At 44.7% G+C, this 24,447-nt stretch overlaps 2 protein-coding genes across 2 annotated transcripts; both read left to right on the plus strand.

The window, feature by feature from the left end:
• The first annotated feature begins 189 nt into the window (after positions 1-189).
• Positions 190-1,203, plus strand: LOC128329680 (olfactory receptor 49-like). The gene has a single exon (XM_053261248.1). It carries the CDS (start codon positions 220-222, stop codon positions 1,201-1,203), a length of 984 nt encoding a protein of 327 aa, XP_053117223.1. The 5' UTR covers positions 190-219.
• An 8,024-nt stretch (positions 1,204-9,227) lies between these two features.
• On the plus strand, positions 9,228-14,311 carry LOC128329681 (olfactory receptor 49-like). Its single transcript, XM_053261249.1, has 2 exons — positions 9,228-9,256; positions 13,304-14,311. Exon 2 carries the CDS (start codon positions 13,328-13,330, stop codon positions 14,309-14,311), a length of 984 nt encoding a protein of 327 aa, XP_053117224.1. The 5' UTR covers positions 9,228-9,256; positions 13,304-13,327.
• Positions 14,312-24,447: the final 10,136 nt, after the last annotated feature.

Here is a 24,447-nt window from a genome sequence, read left to right on the forward strand (position 1 = left end):
TCACCGTCTCCACAGCCCCATGTATTTCTACCTCCACAACTTTCATCTTTTGAGATGTATGTTTTGGGTGGTATCAAAATATGTTAAATAAACAAACAAACAAATAAACTTTTGGAAATCGGTTTTACCAACTTCATTATTTTGGATGATTTCATATCAGTTTTTATGTTTTCTGTCACCATATTTCTTGCACAGCTATGGTCTTCCTCAGCAGCTGCCATGCAGAACCAAACTAGGGTGACTGAATTCATCCTTCTGGGCTTCACTGACATTTTGGAGCTCCAGATCACCCTCTTTGCTGTTCTCCTTGTCACCTACCTCTTGACCCTAGCAGGGAACCTTCTCATCATCTCCATCACTTTGCTGGATCACCGTCTCCACAGCCCCATGTATTTCTTCCTCCGGAATTTTTCCCTCTTGGAAATCAGTTTTACCACCGTCATTATTCCCAAGATGCTCAACGATCTCCTTGCTACAAAGAAGACCATCACAATGAATGCTTGTTTCATCCAGTCCTTCTTTTATTTCTTCCTGGGAATTGCAGAATTCTTTCTCCTGGCTGCAATGTCGTTTGATCGGTATGTGGCCATCTGTAGCCCACTCCGCTACACCATCATTATGAACAACAGACTTTGCATTCAGCTAGTGGTGAGCTGTTGGCTGGGCAGCTTTGTCTTTGTCTTCCTAACCACTGTCTTCATCACACGCCTGCCATTCTGTGGTCCCAATGTCATTGACCATTTCTTCTGTGACAACTCACCACTTCTCAAGTTGGCCTGTGCTGACACCCTGCTCATTGAGCTAATCGACTTCATTTTGGCAGTCATTATCTTACTAGGTACTTTGGCCATTACCACCACCTCATACATCAAGATTATCTTCACTGTGCTTCGCCTCCCATCTGCTAAGGAGCGGCAGAGAGCCTTCTCCACCTGTTCCTCCCATATTATTGTTGTCACTATGTTCTATGGCAGCTGCATCTTCATGTATGTGAGGCCTTCGCAAAGCAAAGGGATTAACCTCAACAAGGGGGTATCCATTCTCAACACTGTGGTCACCCCATTGTTGAACCCCTTCATATACAGCCTCAGGAACAAGCAAGTACAGCAAGTGGTAAGTGATGCTAGGAAGAAGGTCTTTCCTAAGAAACTGGGAATCTGGTGGAGGAAAGAAAGGGGAGGTGTAGACCAACACAGTGGCTGACACCCAGATGTTGCACTAGCTAGTTCCACCAAATTGGGAACTAGCCTGGTTTTTCCTTTGTTTATTTTTATAAAAGTTGTTTTGAGGCAACGTTTGTTCTGTGTTCTCTCTCTTCTCCTAGATTTATCTTCAAGTGAGCTGTAGCTTGTATTTGTTACATGTCCTCCTGCCCCCATACCCAAAACCACAAGGAAGCCAAACACATAAATTATTGGATGAAAAGGACCACAAATGTATTAAATATAAAATTAGCAAACTGGATATTGAAGGTCCACCCCCTGCAGTGTGGGCCTAACCAAGGCTAGAAGTCAGACTTTCTGTCCTTTCCTGAGCCTCCAATCGGAGTCGCGCCCTGGCTCAAAGGTGGAAGCAGTTCAAGTCTGATTCCTCATCATCCTTGCCAACCCAGAAGGTAAATGGCAAGTTTTACGAATACGAGGAATATTTATATAAAGCTTTTCAACAGATTGAATAGATAGATAGATAGATAGATAGATAGATAGATAGATAGATACCCAAGCAGAATGGGATGTCTTAAAATTCACTATCTGAACACACAAACACACAATCTGAACACTATCTGAACACACTCCCTGTCACACACAAAGCAAATTGTTGTCACACCCAAAGCGGTGGAGTTGCAAAACTCCTCTGTCCACAAGTGTGTGGCCACCACTGTCAGAAACAGCTCCAGGGATATAAGATCCCTAATAACCCCCATGGTGGCCCACTGGGGGGGAGCAGGATGGGGAGCAATAGTGACCCCTGGAATACAAAACCCACCCACCCCCATCTGGTTAGGAATGTACCTGGAGATTGGCTTCCAGAAGTAGATTTGACTGCCAAAACAGATAGGTCGGCCCACATACCCTCAGTGACCCACAGCCGATGATACAGCTCACGGAGGCCTCGAGTGGCCTCAAGAAGACACATCCGGGAGCTACCACATGGCAGGTGATATTAAGGTGCCAAAGACTACCAGCAGCTCCCTAAGGGTGGTCTTTCTAGCCAACACCAGAATACCAATCATGTCCTGTAGGATCACAACTTCTCCCCGGGAGGTGACTAAACACTGCAATTGTGTCTAGCTTGATGCCCAAAGATGTAGGGTGAGTGGAGAAACCTTCAGTCTTCCCCTTGGCTAGAGAGACCCCCCACAATTCCAACTGAGAGAATGTGGGAACCAATGGCAACAGATGCTGACCTAGGGGCCAACAAACAGGAAGTAATTGCAAACTTAACCTGGCTACTGGGAATCACAGAAACAGGTGCATAGAGCGCCTGTTGGCGGGGTGAACAAGGTTCAGCCCCAGATCCCTCCACCCACTTCCGTGCTTCACAGAGCTGTACGGAGCAGGGCTGTCTGTGTGGGCATGTGGGAGGTGCTGAAGCTGACCTGCTTGGTCTGCTGGAAGGAAGGAAAGTGAAAAACAGGCTCCCCCCTGCACCCTCCCCACTTGCCCAGGGCGATCGTGTGAATCGCCCCTATGTGTTACACTTCTAGTGCCACATATGCACACGTCAACTGTATATTTTGTGATGGCATCATCCAACCCCAATTCAAGATCGTGGACACATTAATTCTTGAAGTGGAAATGACCGGACTTGGGGACCACCCAACTGATGTGCACCAATCTTGATATACGTGCTAAGATATAAGATACATGCATTTATGTAATATCAAGGTTTAATGTCCTCTATACATTAAACCTTGATATTGCATACATGCATTCCAGAGTCCATTCCAAGATGGTAACGGTGTGTGTGTTCCCCCCTAACAACTTTACCATGTCAGGACCAATTTTGATCATATTTAGTACAATTCCATTAAATTGAGTTGAGAGCATACCCCATAAGTTTGATGCAGTCCCACATGTAGAGGTCATTTACACAATCAAAAAGGCGAGTCTCACAATCAGTGAGACTAGTTGGGAAGGGGTTTGTGGGGGCAGCAGGCTTAGCCCTTCGCCTGCTTTTTGATGATCATGAGAATCACCTCAAAAACTGTGTTCTACCCAGGTTTGGGAACTGTGTGTGCTCCCAAATCTCAGTTGTCTGGAAACAAGGTAAGAGGAAAACCTGGGAAGAAGTGATTGTGTGGAAGCAAGGTAGGAGGAAAGGCTACTGAGGTTTGCCTCCTTCTGTCCAGGTTTTCTTCATACCTTGCTTCCACATGACTGAAAATTGGGTTCACACATAGCTCCCAAACCTGGGTAGATCATGGCGTACATAGCTCCCAAACCTGGGTAGATCATCCTTGCTTCCACAATCCCAGAAAATTAGAATATTACATGGAACCAAGAAGACAAGGATTTAAGAATAGAACAATATCGGACCTCTGAAAAGTATAAGCATGCATATGTATTCAGTACTTGGTTTGGGCACCTTTTGCAGCAATTACTGCCTCAATGCGGCATGGCATGGATGCTATCAGCCTCTGGCACTGATGAGGTGTTATGGAAGACCAGGATGCTTCATTAGCGGCCTTCAGCTCTTCTGCATTGTTTGGTCTCATGTCTCTCATCCTTCTCTTGGCAATGCCCCATAGATTCTCTATGGGGTCAGGTCAGGCGAGTTTGCTGGCCAATCAAGCACAGTACACTGTATACTTTTCGGAGGTCCGATATTGTTCTATTCTACAATCCTTGTCTTCTTGGTTCCATGTAATATTCTAATTTTCTGGGATTGTGGATTTGGGGTTTTCATGAGCTGTACGCCATGATCATCACAATTATAACAAATTAAGGCTTGACTTCTCTCGCTTTGCATGTAATGTGTCTCATATATCAGTTTCACCTTTTAATTTGCATTACTGAAATTAATGGACTTTTGCACGATATTCTAATTTTCCGAGTTTCACCTGTAAGAACATAAGAACAGCCCTGCTGGATCAGGCCCAAGAAGGCCCATCTAGTCCAGCATCCTATTTTGCACAGTGGCCCACCAAATGTCACTGGAAGCCAGAGGCAGGAGTTGAGAGCTTGCCCTCTCTCTTGCTTTTACTCCCCTGCAACTGGTACTCAGAGGCATCCTGCCTTTGAGGATGGAGGTGGCCTATAGCCCTCCGACTCGTAACCAGTGATAGACCTCCATGAAGTTATCCAAACCCCTCTATTGTGTAGACAATACTGAGCTAGATGGACAAATGATCTGACTCAGTATAAGGCAGCTTTGTATGTTCCTATGCTCCTAAGGACCCCCTGAAATCTTGAACCAGCCTATCAAAGCATGTAGACTGCCACTGAGAGGTGGCCTCTTTCCTCCTTGACATTGGGGCTATTCCTACAAGTAGCCAAAATCAGGCTAGGAGAACCTAGCCTGATTTTTGCTGCTCATGTAAATCACCGGGCTCACAGGTGAACCCAGTGGCTTACAAGCGGCTAGCCCGCTTAGTTAGCCTGCCCCTTAAACCGGGTTTGTGGAGCAAGTACTCCGCAAACCCAGTTTTAAAAATCTCGTGTAGCCATGCCACGGCTGATATCTCAGATCACTATCTACACCAATTAAAGTCTGTCTCACATAAGGATAACGTTCATCAGCTGCTTTTATAAAAATTGTGCTTCATACAGATAACAAAAACAGGATACTAATAGGTGGTAAGACCAAAGGACTCAGTAAACCAGCTTCTTTTTTGGCCAGTATCTTGATAGTGGCCTGGATGCTGTTGCACTAGTGGAAGACCTCTTTGGCTCATGGAACTGTTACATTTCACTGTGGAATTCCTACTTCTGACTTTGCAGAAGAACATTGCTTGAGAAAGTGAGCTCCAAATCTAGAGTAGTTCCTTTGTTGTCCCAAGCTCCTTTCACATCCTTTTGGAAGCCTACTGGAGTTTCTTTGTGGCAGCGTGCATCTTCCTTGCTGGCAATGTTTCTTTTATTGGAATGCAACCTCCCAATTCACAGGAAGCAAAACAACACGGGATGTGGACATCCTCCACTTATGCCTGCCCAGGATTTGAAGGAACAGCACTAAGCCGTTTTCTTGGTTCACCCATTATTTCTTGGACTAAATTATTTGCCTCTTAGGATGGAAGTCAACTACAGGTGGGCTAAGCATTTTATATCGATTTGTATATAGGATCATTCTGAAAAATATTCACAGTAACAAGCAGTACAGTACAAGAGAAAATCCAACAACCCAAAACCTGCTGACTTGTTGGGAAAACATTTGAAATTAAAAAGAAAATAATAACATCTTGACCCGGTGTCCGAATTGGGGCTGGGTGAACTTCTCTATAATTGGATTTAATGTTATATAAAAATATGCTGAATATTCCTTTTATTTTAGTCAAATGGTTAAAAACAAAAGCTTGAAATGAGAAATAGAAACACCCCTTTTCTTTTTAAAAATGTTCTGTTGAATGTTGGACACTCTTCATCATCCTGTGGTATAGCACCCCAATACATGCCTTAAAAATAACAATCATACTATGATTTTGAATCATTTATTGTGAACTTTCCACTGGATCAGAGAAGTGGACCAAACTGTGATTAAGATTTTCTAAGAGAGGGCATAATAAAGAAATAAGAACTGTTTGGATTTCAAGAGGTGACTGCTTGTGCTTTCTTGTGTAAGAAAGGGTTCATCTTTCTGTTTGAAACCTTGGAGGAGGTGAAGATGGCTTGCACTAATTTGAATGAACTCTGAAGACTCATTTAGTGTCAGCTTGATCATTCCTCAGACATGGGCCCAAGGAGTCAGAACAGCACAGAGCAGGTGACAGAGTTCATCTTAACTGGCTTCCAACTTCCTAGGCCCATAGAAGTCTTCATCTTCTCAGTGCTTCTTCTTGTTTTGCTATTAACACTAGCTGGGAATGTCACCATCATTGCATTGGTTTGCCTTGACCAGCGCCTCCAAACCCCCATGTACTTCTTCCTTTGCAACCTCTCCCTCCTGGAGACATCTGAAGATTTAGTGACATCACAAAGCAGTTCTCACAAATGCTTACAGTAATTAGGATCACATATACCAAACATTAGGGAATAAAAAAAGAGACCCACCAAAGAAGATTAGAAAAATATGATGTATGATGTGTGGCAGTTGGAAGCCAACGGGTTCTTTTAAGGGAATCTGGGATGGGCTTGGAGAGACCAGACAAATGCTTGGATGGAACAAGAAGTTGGGTTTATATTTGGTGACTTTAAATTCAAGAAGCTTCCCCTTTCCTCACACTTTGGAACCAAATATTAGCATTGTGTGTTTTGTGTTTTTTCTGTTTTGTTTTCGGCCTGAATCTGAAACACCCCCATTTTGCTTTTTGTTCAAAACCAGCCAATTCAAAACACCCCAATTTTGTTCTTTGTTGAAAATTGCAAAATCTGAATCCAAAATGTTCTGGATTTCAAAAAACAGCCCCAGGGCAAAACTAGTGGGTGGAGGTGGTAGTGCCAAATCGGTGGAAGCAACCACCCAAATTTCAGAGGAATTGGGCATAGGGCTGATTTTTGGAAACTTTTTGAAGTTTAAGATTTTTCCCATAGGGAATAATAGAGGTTTCAGCAAAAGTAGTAGAGGTTTCAGCACAAAGCTGCCAGAATTAGTTCAAAGGAATTGGGCAGAGGGCTGATTTTTAAAGATTTAATGGAGTTTACGTGTCTTTAAGGTTCTTCCCCATAGGGAATGATGGAGGTTTCAGCAGCCCCATAACTGTACTTGGGGGGCACTGGGGTGGCCCAAAGTGAGTGGTGGTCTAGAGCACATAGGGTGCCAAACACCCCCATGGGTTGCTAACCCATGGGGTACTGGGTTCTGTTGTTTCTGAGATTTTTTGAGTGTAGATTCTCTGGTAGCATGAGAGTGGATTAATGACTTGTTGAAAATCTCATCTGCTACCAGAGAATCTACACTCAGAACACATCAGAAACAACAGAACCCAGCACCTCATGGGTTAGCAACCCATGGGGTGGTTGGTATCCTATGTGCACTACACCACCACTCACCATGGGCCACTCTGGTGTCCCCCCCAGTGGAGTTATGGGGCTGCTGAAACCTCCATTATTCCCTATGGGAAAAAATCTTAAAGATGCATAAACTTCAACAAATCACAAATAATCAGCCCTTTACCCAATTCCTTTTGAATCTGGGTTGTGGCAGCCTGGCAGGCACCCATTGGGGCACTACCACCAAACCCACTCTTCTGCCCCTGAATCCATTCCCAGTCTGGCATGCAGTAGCCATAGCAGGCTGGCAAAAAGGCAGGCATAGGCAATGACATGGCATCATGGCAACTTGAGGCAAGCGATGCTGCAAACTAGTTCTCTTTCTTTCTCTCTCTCTTCAATGAGGCAGAAAGGCAGAATGGTGACTACTAACTTGCTGAATGAATTGAAAACCCCTCCTTGAACTCCCCCCCATGCCCATTCTTTGACCCTTCCCCTGGTCAATGTGGGGTCAGTATAGAGTGGAAAGAGAGAAAAGAGCCAATGGGAAACAAGGAGGGAATCATCAGTAGGTCAACCCATGCTTTAGCTCACTGATCGGAAGGCTGGAAGGGCGGGAAATTCAAAGAGATGTCAAACACAAAATGGAGACTGACTCAGAGATAGCCACAAAATGGAGGTCCAAAACAACAGAACGTTTTGTAGCCAAAACAGGGACGTTTTGTTTTGTATAAAAAAACTTTTGGATCTGGAAAATGGCCCGAGCCTAGCCCGATTTTTCCCAATTGTGGGAACCACCAGGATCGGCTGTGAGCCCAGTGGATCCTAGGCGGGTAACCCGCCTAAGTGCCCCTGCCCTTAGCCCGGGGTTGTGGAGCGAGTGCTCCGCAAAACCAAGCTCCCTGATTGTGAATAGCTGCGGCGTGGCTCTGCGCTGTGGCTACTCACGAGTAGACCCCCTCACACAGGGCATACTGGGGCTTCCCGGGTCTGCACGGCCCCCGAGCTCCCCAGCCCCCACCAGCTCCATCTCGGAGCCGGCAATCGTGTGGGCGGCCAATCCGGCTGCCCAGGGCTCCCTCCCCACTCATGAGCTCTTCCTGCTCAGCGCCCCAAACTGGGTCTCACGGATCATGAGACCCAGTCCAAAGAATTTATGGTACTAACAAAGGCAGGTTTTTAATCTTTAAAGACTAATATGGTGATGTATTACAGGACTACATGTCAGGCATGTTGTTATTGCTGATCAATGGCTGCCGTAAACAAAGTGGCCACTGCACATGCTCAAATGGCCCCTGTGAGGCCCTAGGACTTGCCAGGCCTCACAGAAGCCATTTGAGCATGCGCGGCAGCCTCCAAAATGGCCACCGTGCCGATGTTTGCAGGCGCAAAGCGGCCTGAAAATCAGACTGGGATGGGATGCAGTGTTAAATTAAGTGTCCAGCAGGGGAGGGGGAACTTTGCAGATACCCCCCCGGACTTTAGAAAGCCCCCTGAAGGGGCTACACGTTAAAAAAATCAATTTATTTATTTATTTTTAAAATTGTGAACTGGGGAAGGGGTGGGAGGCAGCATGGCACTGTCACCCCCCTTCAAGTGGCACCCAGGGCATGTGCCCTGGCTGCCCCACTATAGATACACCTCTGGCTAGCAAACAGTTTCTTCTTCTTTGTTTGGCCTCCCCTCATACGTCTATTCATTGTCTTATTACAGAATCACAAATACATTCCACACCTCCACATTGCATACAAGCCAAAGCATTCCTTTTCGACTCTAAAGGTTCTGATCTTGCACCCATGTGTGATATTTCTCACTGCAGCATCCCATGAGATTTGGCCTGTGCCCTGGACCTGGCTCTCCCTCCTCACAGGAACATTCTTTCAAACAGTGTGAGATATTCTCAAAGTGTGTGTGGCGGGGGATTTTACCAGCCACCGCAAGCACTGTTGATAAGGCAAGTATAGCCTGTGCTGTCAAAACCAGCCCTGCTTTCTGGCTGCTTGAGAGCAAGTTGCAAATAAATTCCAACAGCTGGATAGGCAATTGAATCAGGAAACTAAATGAAATCAAATGTAACAGCCTACCAGATGGTAGGGCTGTTCACACATTAGCAGCTCTCTCAGAATCCAGACCATCATGAGCACCTTCTAAAGCACCTTCCTTTCAAGGTAAGGCTATAGATGTTGGGGCTTTTTAATTCAGAAAAAAGGCAACTAAGGGGAGACATTGAAGTGTTTTATAACGTTATGCATGGAGTGGTAAGAGTAGATTATTCTCTTTTATTTAGCAAGGGGAGAGTAACTGTCCCTATCCCTTCAATGGTTGTTGCTGTGGTAATCTTTCTTTTTGGATGGTGAACCCTTTGGAGACAGGCAATCTTCTTCATATTTCTTTAATTTTTTTTAGGTAAACTACTTTAAGAACGTTTGCTGAAAAGTGGTATATAAATAAATGTCATAATCATAAACCCAGGGGCCATCCCTACTACGAGCCCCACCACCCATTGAGGTCATCTGAGGAGGTCCGTCTCCAGTTACTGCCGACTCGTTTGGTGGCTACACAGAGACGGGCCTTCTCGGTCGCTGCCCCGAGATTGTGGAATGTGCTCCCCACTGAGATACGATCCTCCCCATCTCTGGCAATTTTAAAAAAAGACCAGAAAACCCATCTTTTCGCCCAAGCTTTCTCAGCTCCCTAAAAAAAATTGGGTTTTAATCTCTGGTTTATTTTTAAATTTTTAAATTGTTTTTAAGTTTTTTTTATATGTTCTAAATGTTTTTATGCTATTGTTAACCACCCAGAGATGAAAGTTTGGGGTGGTGTAAAGATTTGATTAAATAAATAAATAAATGCCATGAAGCTAATTGCCAGAAAATTCAGAACAGAAATAGTACTTCTTCACTCAGCACATTATTTATCTCTGGGATTCTCTGTTGTTCAGATATCAGCAGCACTCACAGAATCCAGATTGTAATGAGTCACAAAACAAGCACTTTCTAAAGCACCTTCTAAAGTGGTGAACATTTGATGAGGGGCCATAAAAATTCATGGAGAACAGGTGTATCAGCCGTGTCTATTCTTGATGACTAAGGCTACCTCCAGGTTCAAAGGCTTGATGCCTCTGAATCCCACTTCATGCCAGGGAGCATGAGAAGTACAGGGGGGCATTCCTTCATCTCCTACTTGTGTGCTTCCTGTAGGCTTCTAGTGGGCCACTATGGGAAACAGAATGCTGGACTAGATATGCCTTGGGCCTGATCCAGCAAGGCTCTTCTTATGTTCTCATGTAACAAGGTGCGGCTGTCTTGGGCTACATACTGTTCAGATAATAAGGAAGAATAATCTTTATTTATACATGATGTTCATTAACTGATTTTAAAAGAGTTTTCAAATTGGTTCATATTGTATTTTGTTTTTGTTTTCCTTCCCCTTTTGGTCTGTTATGATTTAATTTATCTATCTATCTATCTATCTATCTATCTATTTATTTAATACCTTTATATACCATCCAAAATGTAAGTTCTCTGGGCGGTTTACAGAACAATAAAAGATTAAAACATTTCAACAATTAAAATTAAAAAGTTAAAATGATTAAAGCACAATTAAAACAGTATCTAATTAAAAGCCTGGATGAACAAACGCGTCTTGACTGCCCTTTTGAAAGTTGTAAGAGATGGGGAGGCTCTTATTTCAGCAGGAAGTGTGTTCCAAAGCCTCGGGGCAGCAATGGAGAAGGCCCATCCCCGAGTAGCCACCAGACGAGCCGGTGGCAACTGCAGACGAACCTCTCCAGATGATCTCAATGGGCGGTGTGGTCCATACATAGCAAAGATGACATTCTCTTAAATACCCAGGGCCCACGCTGTATGTGTAATGTATGTGCTTTTATTTCATGTTTTACTGCTTTGTTGTGAGCTGCCCTGAGAATAGTTTGATATGGGGCAGATAACAAATAAAGTTTGTTACTATTAGTATTAATCAGTTCACCCACAACGTACATGTATTTATTTATTTATTTATATTTGATTTATATACTGCCCTTCAAAATATGGCTCAGGGTGGTTGTATAGTCTGCATATGAACCTATCTATCTATATATACATACAGTGATTTACAAATTATGTTCAACACATGAACATTAGTACACTTCCTACCTGTATGCTCCATGTGAAAGAAGTTGTCTGTTCTCAGGTTCACTTTTACATGTATAAATACACCCATATACCATAATCTGAATGGAACAATGGCATTAAGGATGCTCCAACCTATTTTATTATTTATTTATTTACTTACTTACTTACTTATTTACATATATATACCGCTCTTCCTCTGAGGAGCTCAGAGCAGTGTACATGGTTATTTTTATCCTCACAACAACCCTGTGAGGTAGGTTAGGCTGAGAGATGCATGACTGGCCAAGAGTCACTAAGTGAGTTTCATGGTTGAATGGGGATTTGAACTCCGGTCTTCCCGGTCCTAGTCCAACATTCTAACCACTATGCTATGCTGTCTCTCACCATCATTCATCTAAAAGCCCAAGTTAGGGGCAGCTAAAAACAGGAACAACATCCTTGAGTGACAGGATGCAGGTCAGGGCAGTTTCTTTCTCCACATCTTGAATAAAGTGGTTGAGTTTCCAGTTTTTCATGTAAAATAAAATGTCCAGCAGATCCAGTAAGCATGATTCCAAAGATGCACTATCTTTCAGGGGCTAGGAAGGAAAAGCCATTTCCCCCAGGTATGCAATTTCTGATTGATTGATTGATTAATTGATCACATTATTATATCGCCCAAAACACAGGTTCTCTGGACTATATTGGTTGGCATCTTGACTATATTGTTTCTATATTGGTTGGCATCCTGACTAAATTACTTAAGGGACACCCTATGGAAATAAAGTCATAATTCCAGAATAGTACTAATAACTTAGTCTAGGTGACAGCCACTGGATCCAAGCAAAGAAGGGTGTTCCCCAACAAATGTCTAGCCTGAATCCAAGATCCTGGGATTTTCTAAGAAATTCTCTATTCAGGAGTAGAGAGAGCCACCTGAAATAATTTCTCCATTTTATACTCCATAAACAACACTGCTAAGATTTTCCTATATCTCCTTGAGAATAGAAGAGTGAGGAAAGTTGGATTAACACAGATGTCCAAGTACTTGTGATTTTTTTCTACTGCTAGGGAGAATGCTATGCTCATTCAACCCCAATATTAATCTTCAACCCATTTTGACTATGGAGACCCAGCACATTGGAGATAGGTCTACCTCTTTGGGTTCAGGCCACCTTCTGTCATTAATTATGATTTTCCTGTCTTATTATGATTCGATGTTAAGCTATCTACCCATAAATAGTTTGCATGAATTTATGGGAATGTGAGGAACATTTGTAGATTTGTTCTATGCCTGATCCAAGATTGGGGAAGCTCCAAAGCCCCTGTGTGACTGTAGACAAGTTACTGAAAACTTGGAAGGACAAGTGTCATGCCCAGCTTGAAGAGCTGTGTGCGTTCCTGATTTTCAGTTGTGAGTTAACTAACAACTAGGCAGGAAGAAGGGGAGTGATTTGAGTGAGAGAGGAGCGTGGTAGCACACTGTGTTACCTGTAAAAGGGATTCCCAGATGTAGTGGGCTACAACTCCCAGCATCCCCAGCTTCAATGGCCATTGTCTGGGAATAATGGGAATTCTAGCCAACAACTTCTGGGAACCAATGTTATAGGGAACACTAGTAAAGGTAAAGTGTGCCATCAAGTTGATGTCAACTCCTGGCGCCCACAGAGTCCTGTGGTTGTCTTTGGTAGAATACAGGAGCGGTTTACCATTGCCTCCTCCCGCACAGTATGAGGTGATGCCTTTAAGCATCTTCCTGTATCACTGCTGCCCAATATAGTACCAGCGGGGATTTGAACTGGCAACCTTATGCTTGTTAGTCAAGCATGTTCCTGCTGTGCCCCTTACACTGGTAGGATGGGATTATTACAATGTAGGAGCAGAAGCCATCCTAACCAGCTCCCCTCTCAAACACAATCACTACCCTGTCTCCAACCTAGTTCTTTGCTCATGCATGATTGGAAAGTGGGGGAGGATGTGTGGTTTGCAAAGATCAGTAGGATGCATATAAGAAAACTAATAATATGAATAACCAGATCCTTTCCAAATGTGGACTATTTTGTATCACTTTTAATGTGCTCTGTCCCCATATCTCTTGCACAGCTATGGTCTTCCTCAGCAGCTGCCATGCAGAACCAAACTAGGGTGACTGAATTCATCCTTCTGGGCTTCACTGACATTTTGGAGCTCCAGATCACCCTCTTTGCTGTTCTCCTTGTCACCTACCTCTTGACCCTAGCAGGGAACCTTCTCATCATCTCCATCACTTTGCTGGATCACCGTCTCCACAGCCCCATGTATTTCTTCCTCCGGAATTTTTCCCTCTTGGAAATCAGTTTTACCACCGTCATTATTCCCAAGATGCTCAACGATCTCCTTGCTACAAAGAAGACCATCACAATGAATGCTTGTTTCATCCAGTTATTCTTTTATTTCTTCCTGGGAATTGCAGAATTCTTTCTCCTGGCTGCAATGTCGTTTGATCGGTATGTGGCCATCTGTAGCCCACTCCGCTACACTATCATTATGAACAACAGACTTTGCATTCAGCTAGTGGTGAGCTGTTGGCTGGGCAGCTTTGTCTTTGTCTTCCTAACCACTGTCTTCATCACACGCCTGCCATTCTGTGGTCCCAATGTCATTGACCATTTCTTCTGTGACAACTCACCACTTCTCAAGTTGGCCTGTGCTGACACCCTGCTCATTGAGCTAATCGACTTCATTTTGGCAGTCATTATCTTACTAGGTACTTTGGCCATTACCACCACCTCATACATCAAGATTATCTTCACTGTGCTTCGCCTCCCATCTGCTAAGGAGCGGCAGAGAGCCTTCTCCACCTGTTCCTCCCATATTATTGTTGTCACTATGTTCTATGGCAGCTGCATCTTCATGTATGTGAGGCCTTCGCAAAGCAAAGGGATTAACCTCAACAAGGGGGTATCCATTCTCAACACTGTGGTCACCCCATTGTTGAACCCCTTCATATACAGCCTCAGGAACAAGCAAGTACAGCAAGTGGTAAGTGATGCTAGGAAGAAGGTCTTTCCTAAGAAACTGGGAATCTGGTGGAGGAAAGAAAGGGGAGGTGTAGACCAACACAGTGGCTGACACCCAGATGTTGCACTAGCTAGTTCCACCAAATTGGGAACTAGCCTGGTTATTCCTTTGTTTATTTTTATAAAAGTTGTTTTGAGGCAACGTTTGTTCTGTGTTCTCTCTCTTCTCCTAGATTAATCTTCAAGTGAGCTGTAGCTTGTATTTGTTACATGTCCTCCTGCCCCCATACCCAAAACCACAAGGAAGCCAAACACATAAATTATTGGATGAAAAGGACCACAAATGTATTAAATATAAAATTAGCAAACTGGATATTGAAGGTCCACCCCCTGCAGTGTGGGCCTAACCAAGGCTAGAAGTCAGACTTTCTGTCCTTTCCTGAGCCTCCAATCGGAGTCGCGCCCTGGCTCAAAGGTGGAAGCAGTTCAAGTCTGATTCCTCATCATCCTTGCCAACCCAGAAGGTAAATGGCAAGTTTTACGAATACGAGGAATATTTATATAAAGCTTTTCAACAGATTGAATAGATAGATAGATAGATAGATAGATAGATAGATAGATAGATCGATAGATAGATAGATAGATAGATAGATAGATACCCAAGCAGAATGGGATGTCTTAAAATTCACTATCTGAACACACAAACACACAATCTGAACACTATCTGAACACACTCCCTGTCACACACAAAGCAAATTGTTGTCACACCAAAAGCGGTGGAGTTGCAAAACTCCTCTGTCCAAAAGTGTGTGGCCACCACTATCAGAAACAGCTCCAGGGATATAAGATCCCTCATAACCCCCATGGTGGCCCACTGGGGGGGGAGCAGGATGGGGAGCAATAGTGACCCCTGGAATACACTCCAAAACCCACCCACCCCCATCTGGTTAGGAATGTACCTGGAGATTGGCTTCCAGAAGTAGATTTGACTGCCAAAACAGATAGGTCGGCCCACATACCCTCAGTGACCCACAGCCGATGATACAGCTCACGGAGGCCTCGAGTGGCCTCAAGAAGACACATCCGGGAGTTACCACATGGCAGGTGATATTAAGGTGCCAAAGACTACCAGCAGCTCCCTAAGGGTGGTCTTTCTAGCCAACACCAGAATACCAATCATGTCCTGTAGGATCACAACTTCTCCCCGGGAGGTGACTAAACACTGCAATTGTGTCTAGCTTGATGCCCAAAGATGTAGGGTGAGTGGAGAAACCTTCAGTCTTCCCCTTGGCTAGAGAGACCCCCCACAATTCCAACTGAGAGAATGTGGGAACCAATGGCAACAGATGCTGACCTAGGGGCCAACAAACAGGAAGTAATTGCAAACTTAACCTGGCTACTGGGAATCACAGAAACAGGTGCATAGAGCGCCTGTTGGAGGGGTGAACAAGGTTCAGCCCCAGATCCCTCCACCCACTTCCGTGCTTCACAGAGCTGTACGGAGCAGGGCTGTCTGTGTGGGCATGTGGGAGGTGCTGAAGCTGACCTGCTTGGTCTGCTGGGAGGAAGGAAAGTGAAAAACAGGCTCCCCCCTGCACCCTCCCCACTTGCCCAGGGCGATCGTGTGAATCGCCCCTATGTGTTACACTTCTAGTGCCACATATGCACACGTCAATTGTATATTTTGTGATGGCATCATCCAACCCCAATTCAAGATCGTGGACACATTAATTCTTGAAGTGGAAATGACCGGACTTGGGGACCACCCAACTGATGTGCACCAATCTTGATATACGTGCTAAGATATAAGATACATGCATTTATGTAATATCAAGGTTTAATGTCCTCTATACATTAAACCTTGATATTGCATACATGCATTCCAGAGCCCATTCCAAGATGGTAACGGTGTGTGTGTTCCCCCCTAACAACTTTACCATGTCAGGACCAATTTTGATCATATTTAGTACAATTCCATTAAATTGAGTTGAGAGCATACCCCATAAGTTTGATGCAGTCCCACATGTAGAGGTCATTTACACAATCAAAAAGGCGAGTCTCACAATCAGTGAGACTAGTTGGGAAGGGGTTTGTGGGGAGAGCAGGCTTAGCCCTTAGCCTGCTTTTTGATGATCATGAGAATCACCTCAAAAACTGTGTTCTACCCAGGTTTGGGAACTGTGTGTGCTCCCAAATCTCAGTTGTCTGGAAACAAGGTAAGAGGAAAACCTGGGAAGAAGTGATTGTGTGGAAGCAAGGTAGGAGGAAAGGCTACTGAGGTTTGCCTCCTTCTGTCCAGGTTTTCTTCATACCTTGCTTCCACATGACTGAAAATTGGGTTCACACATAGTAGTAGTGTGCATGGTTTTGGTTCGGGGCCATTGGTATGACCGCCGGACCGGTTCAGAAGTCCGGAGGTTCGGGGGGCTGTAACTTTAAGCGGGGGGGGTTGTACTTACACCCCCGCGCCGCTCTTCCCCCTCCGGCGCTGGTCCGTTCAAATGTCTTCTGGGGGCGGCAGGGTTCCTCCCTGCCGTCCCTGCCCCCGTCGTTGTTAGTTTAGGAGCCAGAGTCTTGGACTGAGCAGAAAACTGGAAGAGAGACGAGCGCTGCAAAGCCTTTTAAAAAGAGACTTGAGGAGGTTAAATGTTTGTAAAAGAGACGAGCGGCTTGCCGAGCGCTAGCGGCGCGCATGTGCCCTGCGCGGCGCGCGCGCTCGTCTCTGACGCTGCCGCACCGCATATGTATGTGTAGCGCGCGCGTCAGCGTCAGAGACGAGCGCGCACGCCGTGCAGGGCGCATGCGCGCCGCTAGCGCTCGGCAAGCCGCTCGTCTCTTTTACAAACGTTTAACCTCCTCAAGTCTCTTTTTAAAAGGCTTTGCAGCGCTCGTCTCTCTTCCAGTTTTCTGCTCAGTCCAAGACTCTGGCTCCTAAACTAACAACGACGGGGGCAGGGACGGCAGGGAGGAACCCTGCCGCCCCCAGAAGACATTTGAACGGACCAGCGCAGGAGGGGGAAGAGCGGCGCGGGGGGGTAAGTACAACCCCCCCCCGCTTAAAGTTACAGCCCCCCCCGTGCCGGTCCGGGGGGGCTCCGGAACATGCACACCCCTAACACATAGCTCCCAAACCTGGGTAGATCATGGCGTACATAGCTCCCAAACCTGGGTAGATCATCCTTGCTTCCACAATCCCAGAAAATTAGAATATTACATGGAACCAAGAAGACAAGGATTTAAGAATAGAACAATATCGGACCTCTGAAAAGTATAAGCATGCATATGTATTCAGTACTTGGTTTGGGCCCCTTTTGCAGCAATTACTGCCTCAATGCGGCATGGCATGGATGCTATCAGCCTCTGGCACTGATGAGGTGTTATGGAAGACCAGGATGCTTCATTAGCGGCCTTCAGCTCTTCTGCATTGTTTGGTCTCATGTCTCTCATCCTTCTCTTGGCAGTGCCCCATAGATTCTCTATGGGGTCAGGCCAGGCGAGTTTGCTGGCCAATCAAGCACAGTACACTGTATACTTTTCAGAGGTCCGATATTGTTCTTTTCTACAATCCTTGTCTTCTTGGTTCCGTGTAATATTCTAATTTTCTGGGATGGTGGATTTGGAGTTTTCATGAGCTGTACGCCATGATCATCACAATTATAACAAATTAAGGCTTGACTTATCTCGCTTTGCATGTAATGCGTCTGTCTCATATATCAGTTTCACCTTTTAATTTGCATTACTGGAATTAATGGACTTTTGCACGATATTCTAATTTTCCGAGTTTCACCTGTAAGAACATAAGAACAGCCCTGCTGGATCAGGCCCAAGAAGGCCCATCTAGTCCAGCATCCTATTTTGCACAGTGGCCCACCAAATGTCACTGGAAGCCAGAGGCAGGAGTTGAGAGCTTGCCCTCTCTCTTGCTTTTACTCCCCTGCAACTGGTACTCAGAGGCATCCTGCCTTTGAGGATGGAGGTGGCCTATTTCCCTCCGACTCGTAACCAGTGCTAGACCTCCATGAAGTTATCCAAACCCCTCTATTGTGTAGACAATACTGAGCTAGATGGACAAATGATCTGACTCAGTATAAGGCAGCTTTGTATGTTCCTATGCTCCTAAGGACCCCCTGAAATCTTGAACCAGCCTATCAAAGCATGTAGACTGCCACTGAGAGGTGGCCTCTTTCCTCCTTGACATTGGGGCTATTCCTACAAGTAGCCAAAATCGGGCTAGGAGAACCTAGCCTGATTTTTGCTGCTCATGTAAATCACCGGGCTCACAGGTGAACCCAGTGGCTTACAAGCGGCTAGCCCGCTTAGTTAGCCCGCCCCTTAAACCGGGTTTGTGGAGCAAGTACTCCCCAAACCCAGTTTTAAAAATCTCGTGTAGCCATGCCACGGCTGATATCTCAGATCACTATCTACACCAATTAAAGTCTGTCTCACATAAAGATAACGTTCATCAGCTGCTTTTATAAAAATTGTGCTTCATACAGATAACAAAAACAGGATACTAATAGGTGGTAAGACCAAAGGACTCAGTAAACCAGCTTCTTTTTTGGCCAGTATCTTGATAGTGGCCTGGATGCTGTTGCACTAGTGGAAGACCTCTTTGGCTCATGGAACTGTTACATTTCACTGTGGAATTCCTACTTCTGACTTTGCAGAAGAACATTGCTTGAGAAAGTGAGCTCCAAATCTAGAGTAGTTCCTTTGTTGTCCCAAGCTCCTTTCACATCCTTTTGGAAGCCTACTGGAGTTTCTTTGTGGCAGCGTGCATCTTCCTTGCTGGCAATGTTTCTTTTATTGGAATGCAACCTCCCAATTCACAGGAAGCAAAACAACACGGGATGTGGACATCCTCCACTTACGACTGCCCAGGATTTGAAGGAACAGCACTAAGCCGTTTTCTTGGTTCACCCATTATTTCTTGGACTAAATTATTTGCCTCTTAGGATGGAAGTCAACTACAGGTGGGCTAAGCATTTTATATCGATTTGTATATAGGATCATTCTGAAAAATATTCACAGTAACAAGCAGTACAGTACAAGAGAAAATCCAACAACCCAAAACCTGCTGACTTGTTGGGAAAACATTTGAAATTAAAAAGAAAATAATAACATCTTGACCCGGTGTCCGAATTGGGGCTGGGTGAACTTCTCTATAATTGGATTTAATGTTATATATAAATATGCTGAATATTCCTTTTATTTTAGTCAAATGGTTAAAAACAAAAGCTTGAAATGAGAAATAGAAACACCCCTTTTCTTTTTAAAAATGTTCTGTTGAATGTTGGACACTCTTCATCATCCTGTGGTATAGCACCCCAATACATGCCTTAAAAATAACAATCATACTATGATTTTGAATCATTTATTGTGAACTTTCCACTGGATCAGAGAAGTGGACCAAACTGTGATTAAGATTTTCTAAGAGAGGGCATAATAAAGAAATAAGAACTGTTTGGATTTCAAGAGGTGACTGCTTGTGCTTTCTTGTGTAAGAAAGGGTTCATCTTTCTGTTTGAAACCTTGGAGGAGGTGAAGATGGCTTGCACTAATTTGAATGAACTCTGAAGACTCATTTAGTGTCAGCTTGATCGTTCCTCAGACATGGGCCCAAGGAGTCAGAACAGCACAGAGCAGGTGACAGAGTTCATCTTAACTGGCTTCCAACTTCCTAGGCCCATAGAAGTCTTCATCTTCTCAGTGCTTCTTCTTGTTTTGCTATTAACACTAGCTGGGAATGTCACCATCATTGCACTGGTTTGCCTTGACCAGCGCCTCCAAACCCCCATGTACTTCTTCCTTTGCAACCTCTCCCTCCTGGAGACATCTGAAGATTTAGTGACATCACAAAGCAGTTCTCACAAATGCTTACAGTAATTAGGATCACATATACCAAACATTAGGGAATAAAAAAAGAGACCCACCAAAGAAGATTAGAAAAATATGATGTATGATGTGTGGCAGTTGGAAGCCAATGGGTTCTTTTAAGGGAATCTGGGATGGGCTTGGAGAGACCAGACAAATGCTTGGATGGAACAAGAAGTTGGGTTTATATTTGGTGACTTTAAATTCAAGAAGCTTCCCCTTTCCTCACACTTTGGAACCAAATATTAGCATTGTGTGTTTTGTGTTTTTTCTGTTTTGTTTTCGGCCTGAATCTGAAACACCCCCATTTTGCTTTTTGTTCAAAACCAGCCAATTCAAAACACCCCAATTTTGTTCTTTGTTGAAAATTGCAAAATCTGAATCCAAAATGTTTGGGATTTCAAAAAACAGCCCCAGGGCAAAACTAGTGGGTGGAGGTGGTAGTGCCAAATCGGTGGAAGCAACCACCCAAATTTCAGAGGAATTGGGCATAGGACTGATTTTTGGAAACTTTTTGAAGTCTAAGATTTTTCCCATAGGGAATAATAGAGGTTTCAGCAAAAGTAGTAGAGGTTTCAGCACAAAGCTGCCAGAATTAGTTCAAAGGAATTGGGCAGAGGGCTGATTTTTAAAGATTTAATGGAGTTTACGTGTCTTTAAGGTTCTTCCCCATAGGGAATGATGGAGGTTTCAGCAGCCCCATAACTGTACTTTGGGGGCACTGGGGTGGCCCAAAGTGAGTGGTGGTCTAGAGCACATAGGGTGCCAACCACCCCCATGGGTTGCTAAGCCATGGGGTACTGGGTTCTGTTGTTTCTGAGATTTTTTGAGTGTAGATTCCCTGGTAGCATGAGAGTGGATTAATGACTTGTTGAAAATCTCATCTGCTACCAAAGAATCTACACTCAGAACACCTCAGAAACAACAGAACCCAGCACCTCATGGGTTAGCAACCCATGGGGTGGTTGGTATCCTATGTGCACTACACCACCACTCACCATGGGCCACTCTGGTGTCCCCCCCAGTGGAGTTATGGGGCTGCTGAAACCTCCATTATTCCCTATGGGAAAAAATCTTAAAGATGCATAAACTTCAACAAATCACAAATAATCAGCCCTTTACCCAATTCCTTTTGAATCTGGGTTGTGGCAGCCTTGCAGGCACCCATTGGGGTACTACCACCAAACCCACTCTTCTGCCCCTGAATCCATTCCCAGTCTGGCATGCAGTAGCCATAGCAGGCTGGCAAGCTGGGCTCAGGCTGGCAAAAAGGCAGGCATAGGCAATGACATGGCATCATGGCAACTTGAGGCAAGCGATGCTGCAAACTAGTTCTCTTTCTTTCTCTCTCTCTTCAATGAGGCAGAAAGGCAGAATGGTGACTACTAACTTGCTGAATGAATTGAAAACCCCTCCTTGAACCCCCCCCCATGCCCATTCTTTGACCCTTCCCCTGGTCAATGTGGGGTCAGTATAGAGTGGAAAGAGAGAAAAGAGCCAATGGGGAACAAGGAAGGAATCATCAGTAGGTCAACCCATGCTTTAGCTCACTGATCGGAAGGCTGGAAGGGTGGGAAATTCAAAGAGATGTCAAACACAAAATGGAGACTGACTCAGAGATAGCCACAAAATGGAGGTCCAAAACAACAGAACGTTTTGTAGCCAAAACAGGGACGTTTTGTTTTGTATAAAAAAACTTTTGGATCTGGAAAATGGCCCGAGCCTAGCCCGATTTTTCCCAATTGTGGGAACCACCAGGCTCGGCTGCGAGCCCAGTGGATCCTAGGCGGGTAACCCGCCTAAGTGCCCCTGCCCTTAGCCCAGGGTTGTGGAGTGAGTGCTCCGCAAAACCAAGCTCCCTGATTGTGAATAGCTGCGGCGTGGCTCTGCGCTGTGGCTACTCACGAGTAGACCCCCTCACACAGGGCATACTGGGGCTTCCCGGGTCTGCACGGCCCCTGAGCTCCCCAGCCCCCACCAGCTCCATCTCGGAGCCGGCAATCGTGTGGGCGGCCAATCCGGCTGCCCAGGGCTCCCTCCCCACTCATGAGCTCTTCCTGCTCAGCGCCCCAAACTGGGTCTCACGGATCATGAGACCCAGTCCAAAGAATTTATGGTACTAACAAAGGCAGGTTTTTAATCTTTAAAGACTAATATGGTGATGTATTACAGGACTACATGTCAGGTATGTTGTTATTGCTGATCAATGGCTGCCGTAAACAAAGTGGCCACCGCACATGCTCAAATGGCCCCTGTGAGGCCCTAGGACTTGCCAGGCCTCACAGAAGCCATTTGAGCATGCACGGCAGCCTCCAAAATGGCCACCGTGCCGATGTTTGCAGGCCCAAAGCGGCCTGAAAATCGGACTGGGATGGGATGCAGTGTTAAATTAAGTGTCCAGCAGGGGAGGGGGAACTTTGCAGATACCCCCCCCACCCTGGACTTTAGAAAGCCCCCTGAAGGGGCTACACGTTAAAAAAATCAATTTATTTTTTTTAAAAAAAAAAATTGTGAACTGGGGAAGGGGTGGGAGGCAGCATGGCACTGTCGCCCCCCTTCAAGTGGCACCCAGGGCATGTGCCCTGGCTGCCCCACTATAGATACACCTCTGGCTAGCAAACAGTTTCTTCTTCTTTGTTTGGCCTCCCCCTCATACGTCTATTCATTGTCTTATTACAGAATCACAAATACATTCCACACCTCCACATTGCATACAAGCCAAAGCATTCCTTTTCAACTCTAAAGGTTCTGATCTTGCACCCATGTGTGATATTTCTCACTGCAGCATCCCATGAGATTTGGCCTGTGCCCTGGACCTGGCTCTCCCTCCTCACAGGAACATTCTTTCAAACAGTGTGAGATATTCTCAAAGTGTGTGTGGCGGGGGATTTTATCAGCCACCGCAAGCACTGTTGATAAGGCAAGTATAGCCTGTGCTGTCAAAACCAGCCCTGCTTTCTGGCTGCTTGAGAGCAAGTTGCAAATAAATTCCAACAGCTGGATAGGCAATTGAATCAGGAAACTAAATGAAATCAAATGTAACAGCCTACCAGATGGTAGGGCTGTTCACACATTAGCAGCTCTCTCAGAATCCAGACCATCATGAGTACCTTCTAAAGCACCTTCCTTTCAAGGTAAGGCTATAGATGTTGGGGCTTTTTAATTCAGAAAAAAGGCAACTAAGGGGAGACATTGAAGTGTTTTATAACATGCATGGAGTGGCAAGAGTAGATTATTCTCTTTTATTTAGCAAGGGGAGAGTAAGTGTCCCTATCCCTTAAATGGTTGTTGCTGTGGTAATCTTTCTTTTTGGATGGTGAACCCTTTGGAGACAGGCAATCTTCTTCATATTTCTTTATTTTTTTTTAGGTAAACTACTTTAAGAACGTTTGCTGAAAAGTGGTATATAAATAAATGTCATAATCATAAACCCAGGGGCCATCCCTACTACGAGCCCCACCGCCCACTGAGGTCATCTGAGGAGGTCCGTCTCCAGTTACTGCCGACTCGTTTGGTGGCTACACAGAGACGGGCCTTCTCGGTCGCTGCCCCAAGATTGTGGAATGTGCTCCCTGCTGAGATACGATCCTCCCCATCTCTGGCAATTTTTTTAAAAGACCAGAAAACCCATCTTTTCGCCCAAGCTTTCTCAGCTCCCTAAAAAAAATTGGGTTTTAATCTCTGGTTTATTTTTAAATTTTTAAATTGTTTTTAAGTTTTTTTTATATGTTCTAACTGTTTTTATGCTATTGTTAACCACCTAGAGATGAAAGTTTGGGGTGGTGTAAAGATTTGATTAAATAAATAAATGCCATGAAGCTAATTGCCAGAAAATTCAGAACAGAAATAGTACTTCTTCACTCAGCACATTATTTATCTCTGGGATTCTCTGTTGTTCAGATATCAGCAGAACTCACAGAATCCAGATTGTAATGAGTCACAAAACAAGCACTTTCTAAAGCACCTTCTAAAGTGGTGAACATTTGATGAGGGGCCATAAAAATTCATGGAGAACAGGTGTATCAGCAGTGTCTATTCTTGATGACTAAGGCTACCTCCAGGTTCAAAGGCTTGATGCCTCTGAATCCCACTTCATGCCAGGGAGCATGAGAAGTACAGGGGGGCATTCCTTCATCTCCTACTTGTGTGCTTCCTGTAGGCTTCTAGTGGGCCACTATGGGAAACAGAATGCTGGACTAGATATGCCTTGGGCCTGATCCAGCAAGGCTCTTCTTATGTTCTCAGCTGCTGCTGTCTTGGGCTACATACTGTTCAGATAATAAGGAAGAATAATCTTTATTTATACATGATGTTCATTAACTGATTTTAAAAGAGTTTTCAAATTGGTTCATATTGTATTTTGTTTTTGTTTTC

This window comes from Hemicordylus capensis, chromosome 6 (assembly GCF_027244095.1).
Source record: "Hemicordylus capensis ecotype Gifberg chromosome 6, rHemCap1.1.pri, whole genome shotgun sequence".
Classification (NCBI taxonomy): Eukaryota; Metazoa; Chordata; class Lepidosauria; order Squamata; family Cordylidae; genus Hemicordylus; species Hemicordylus capensis.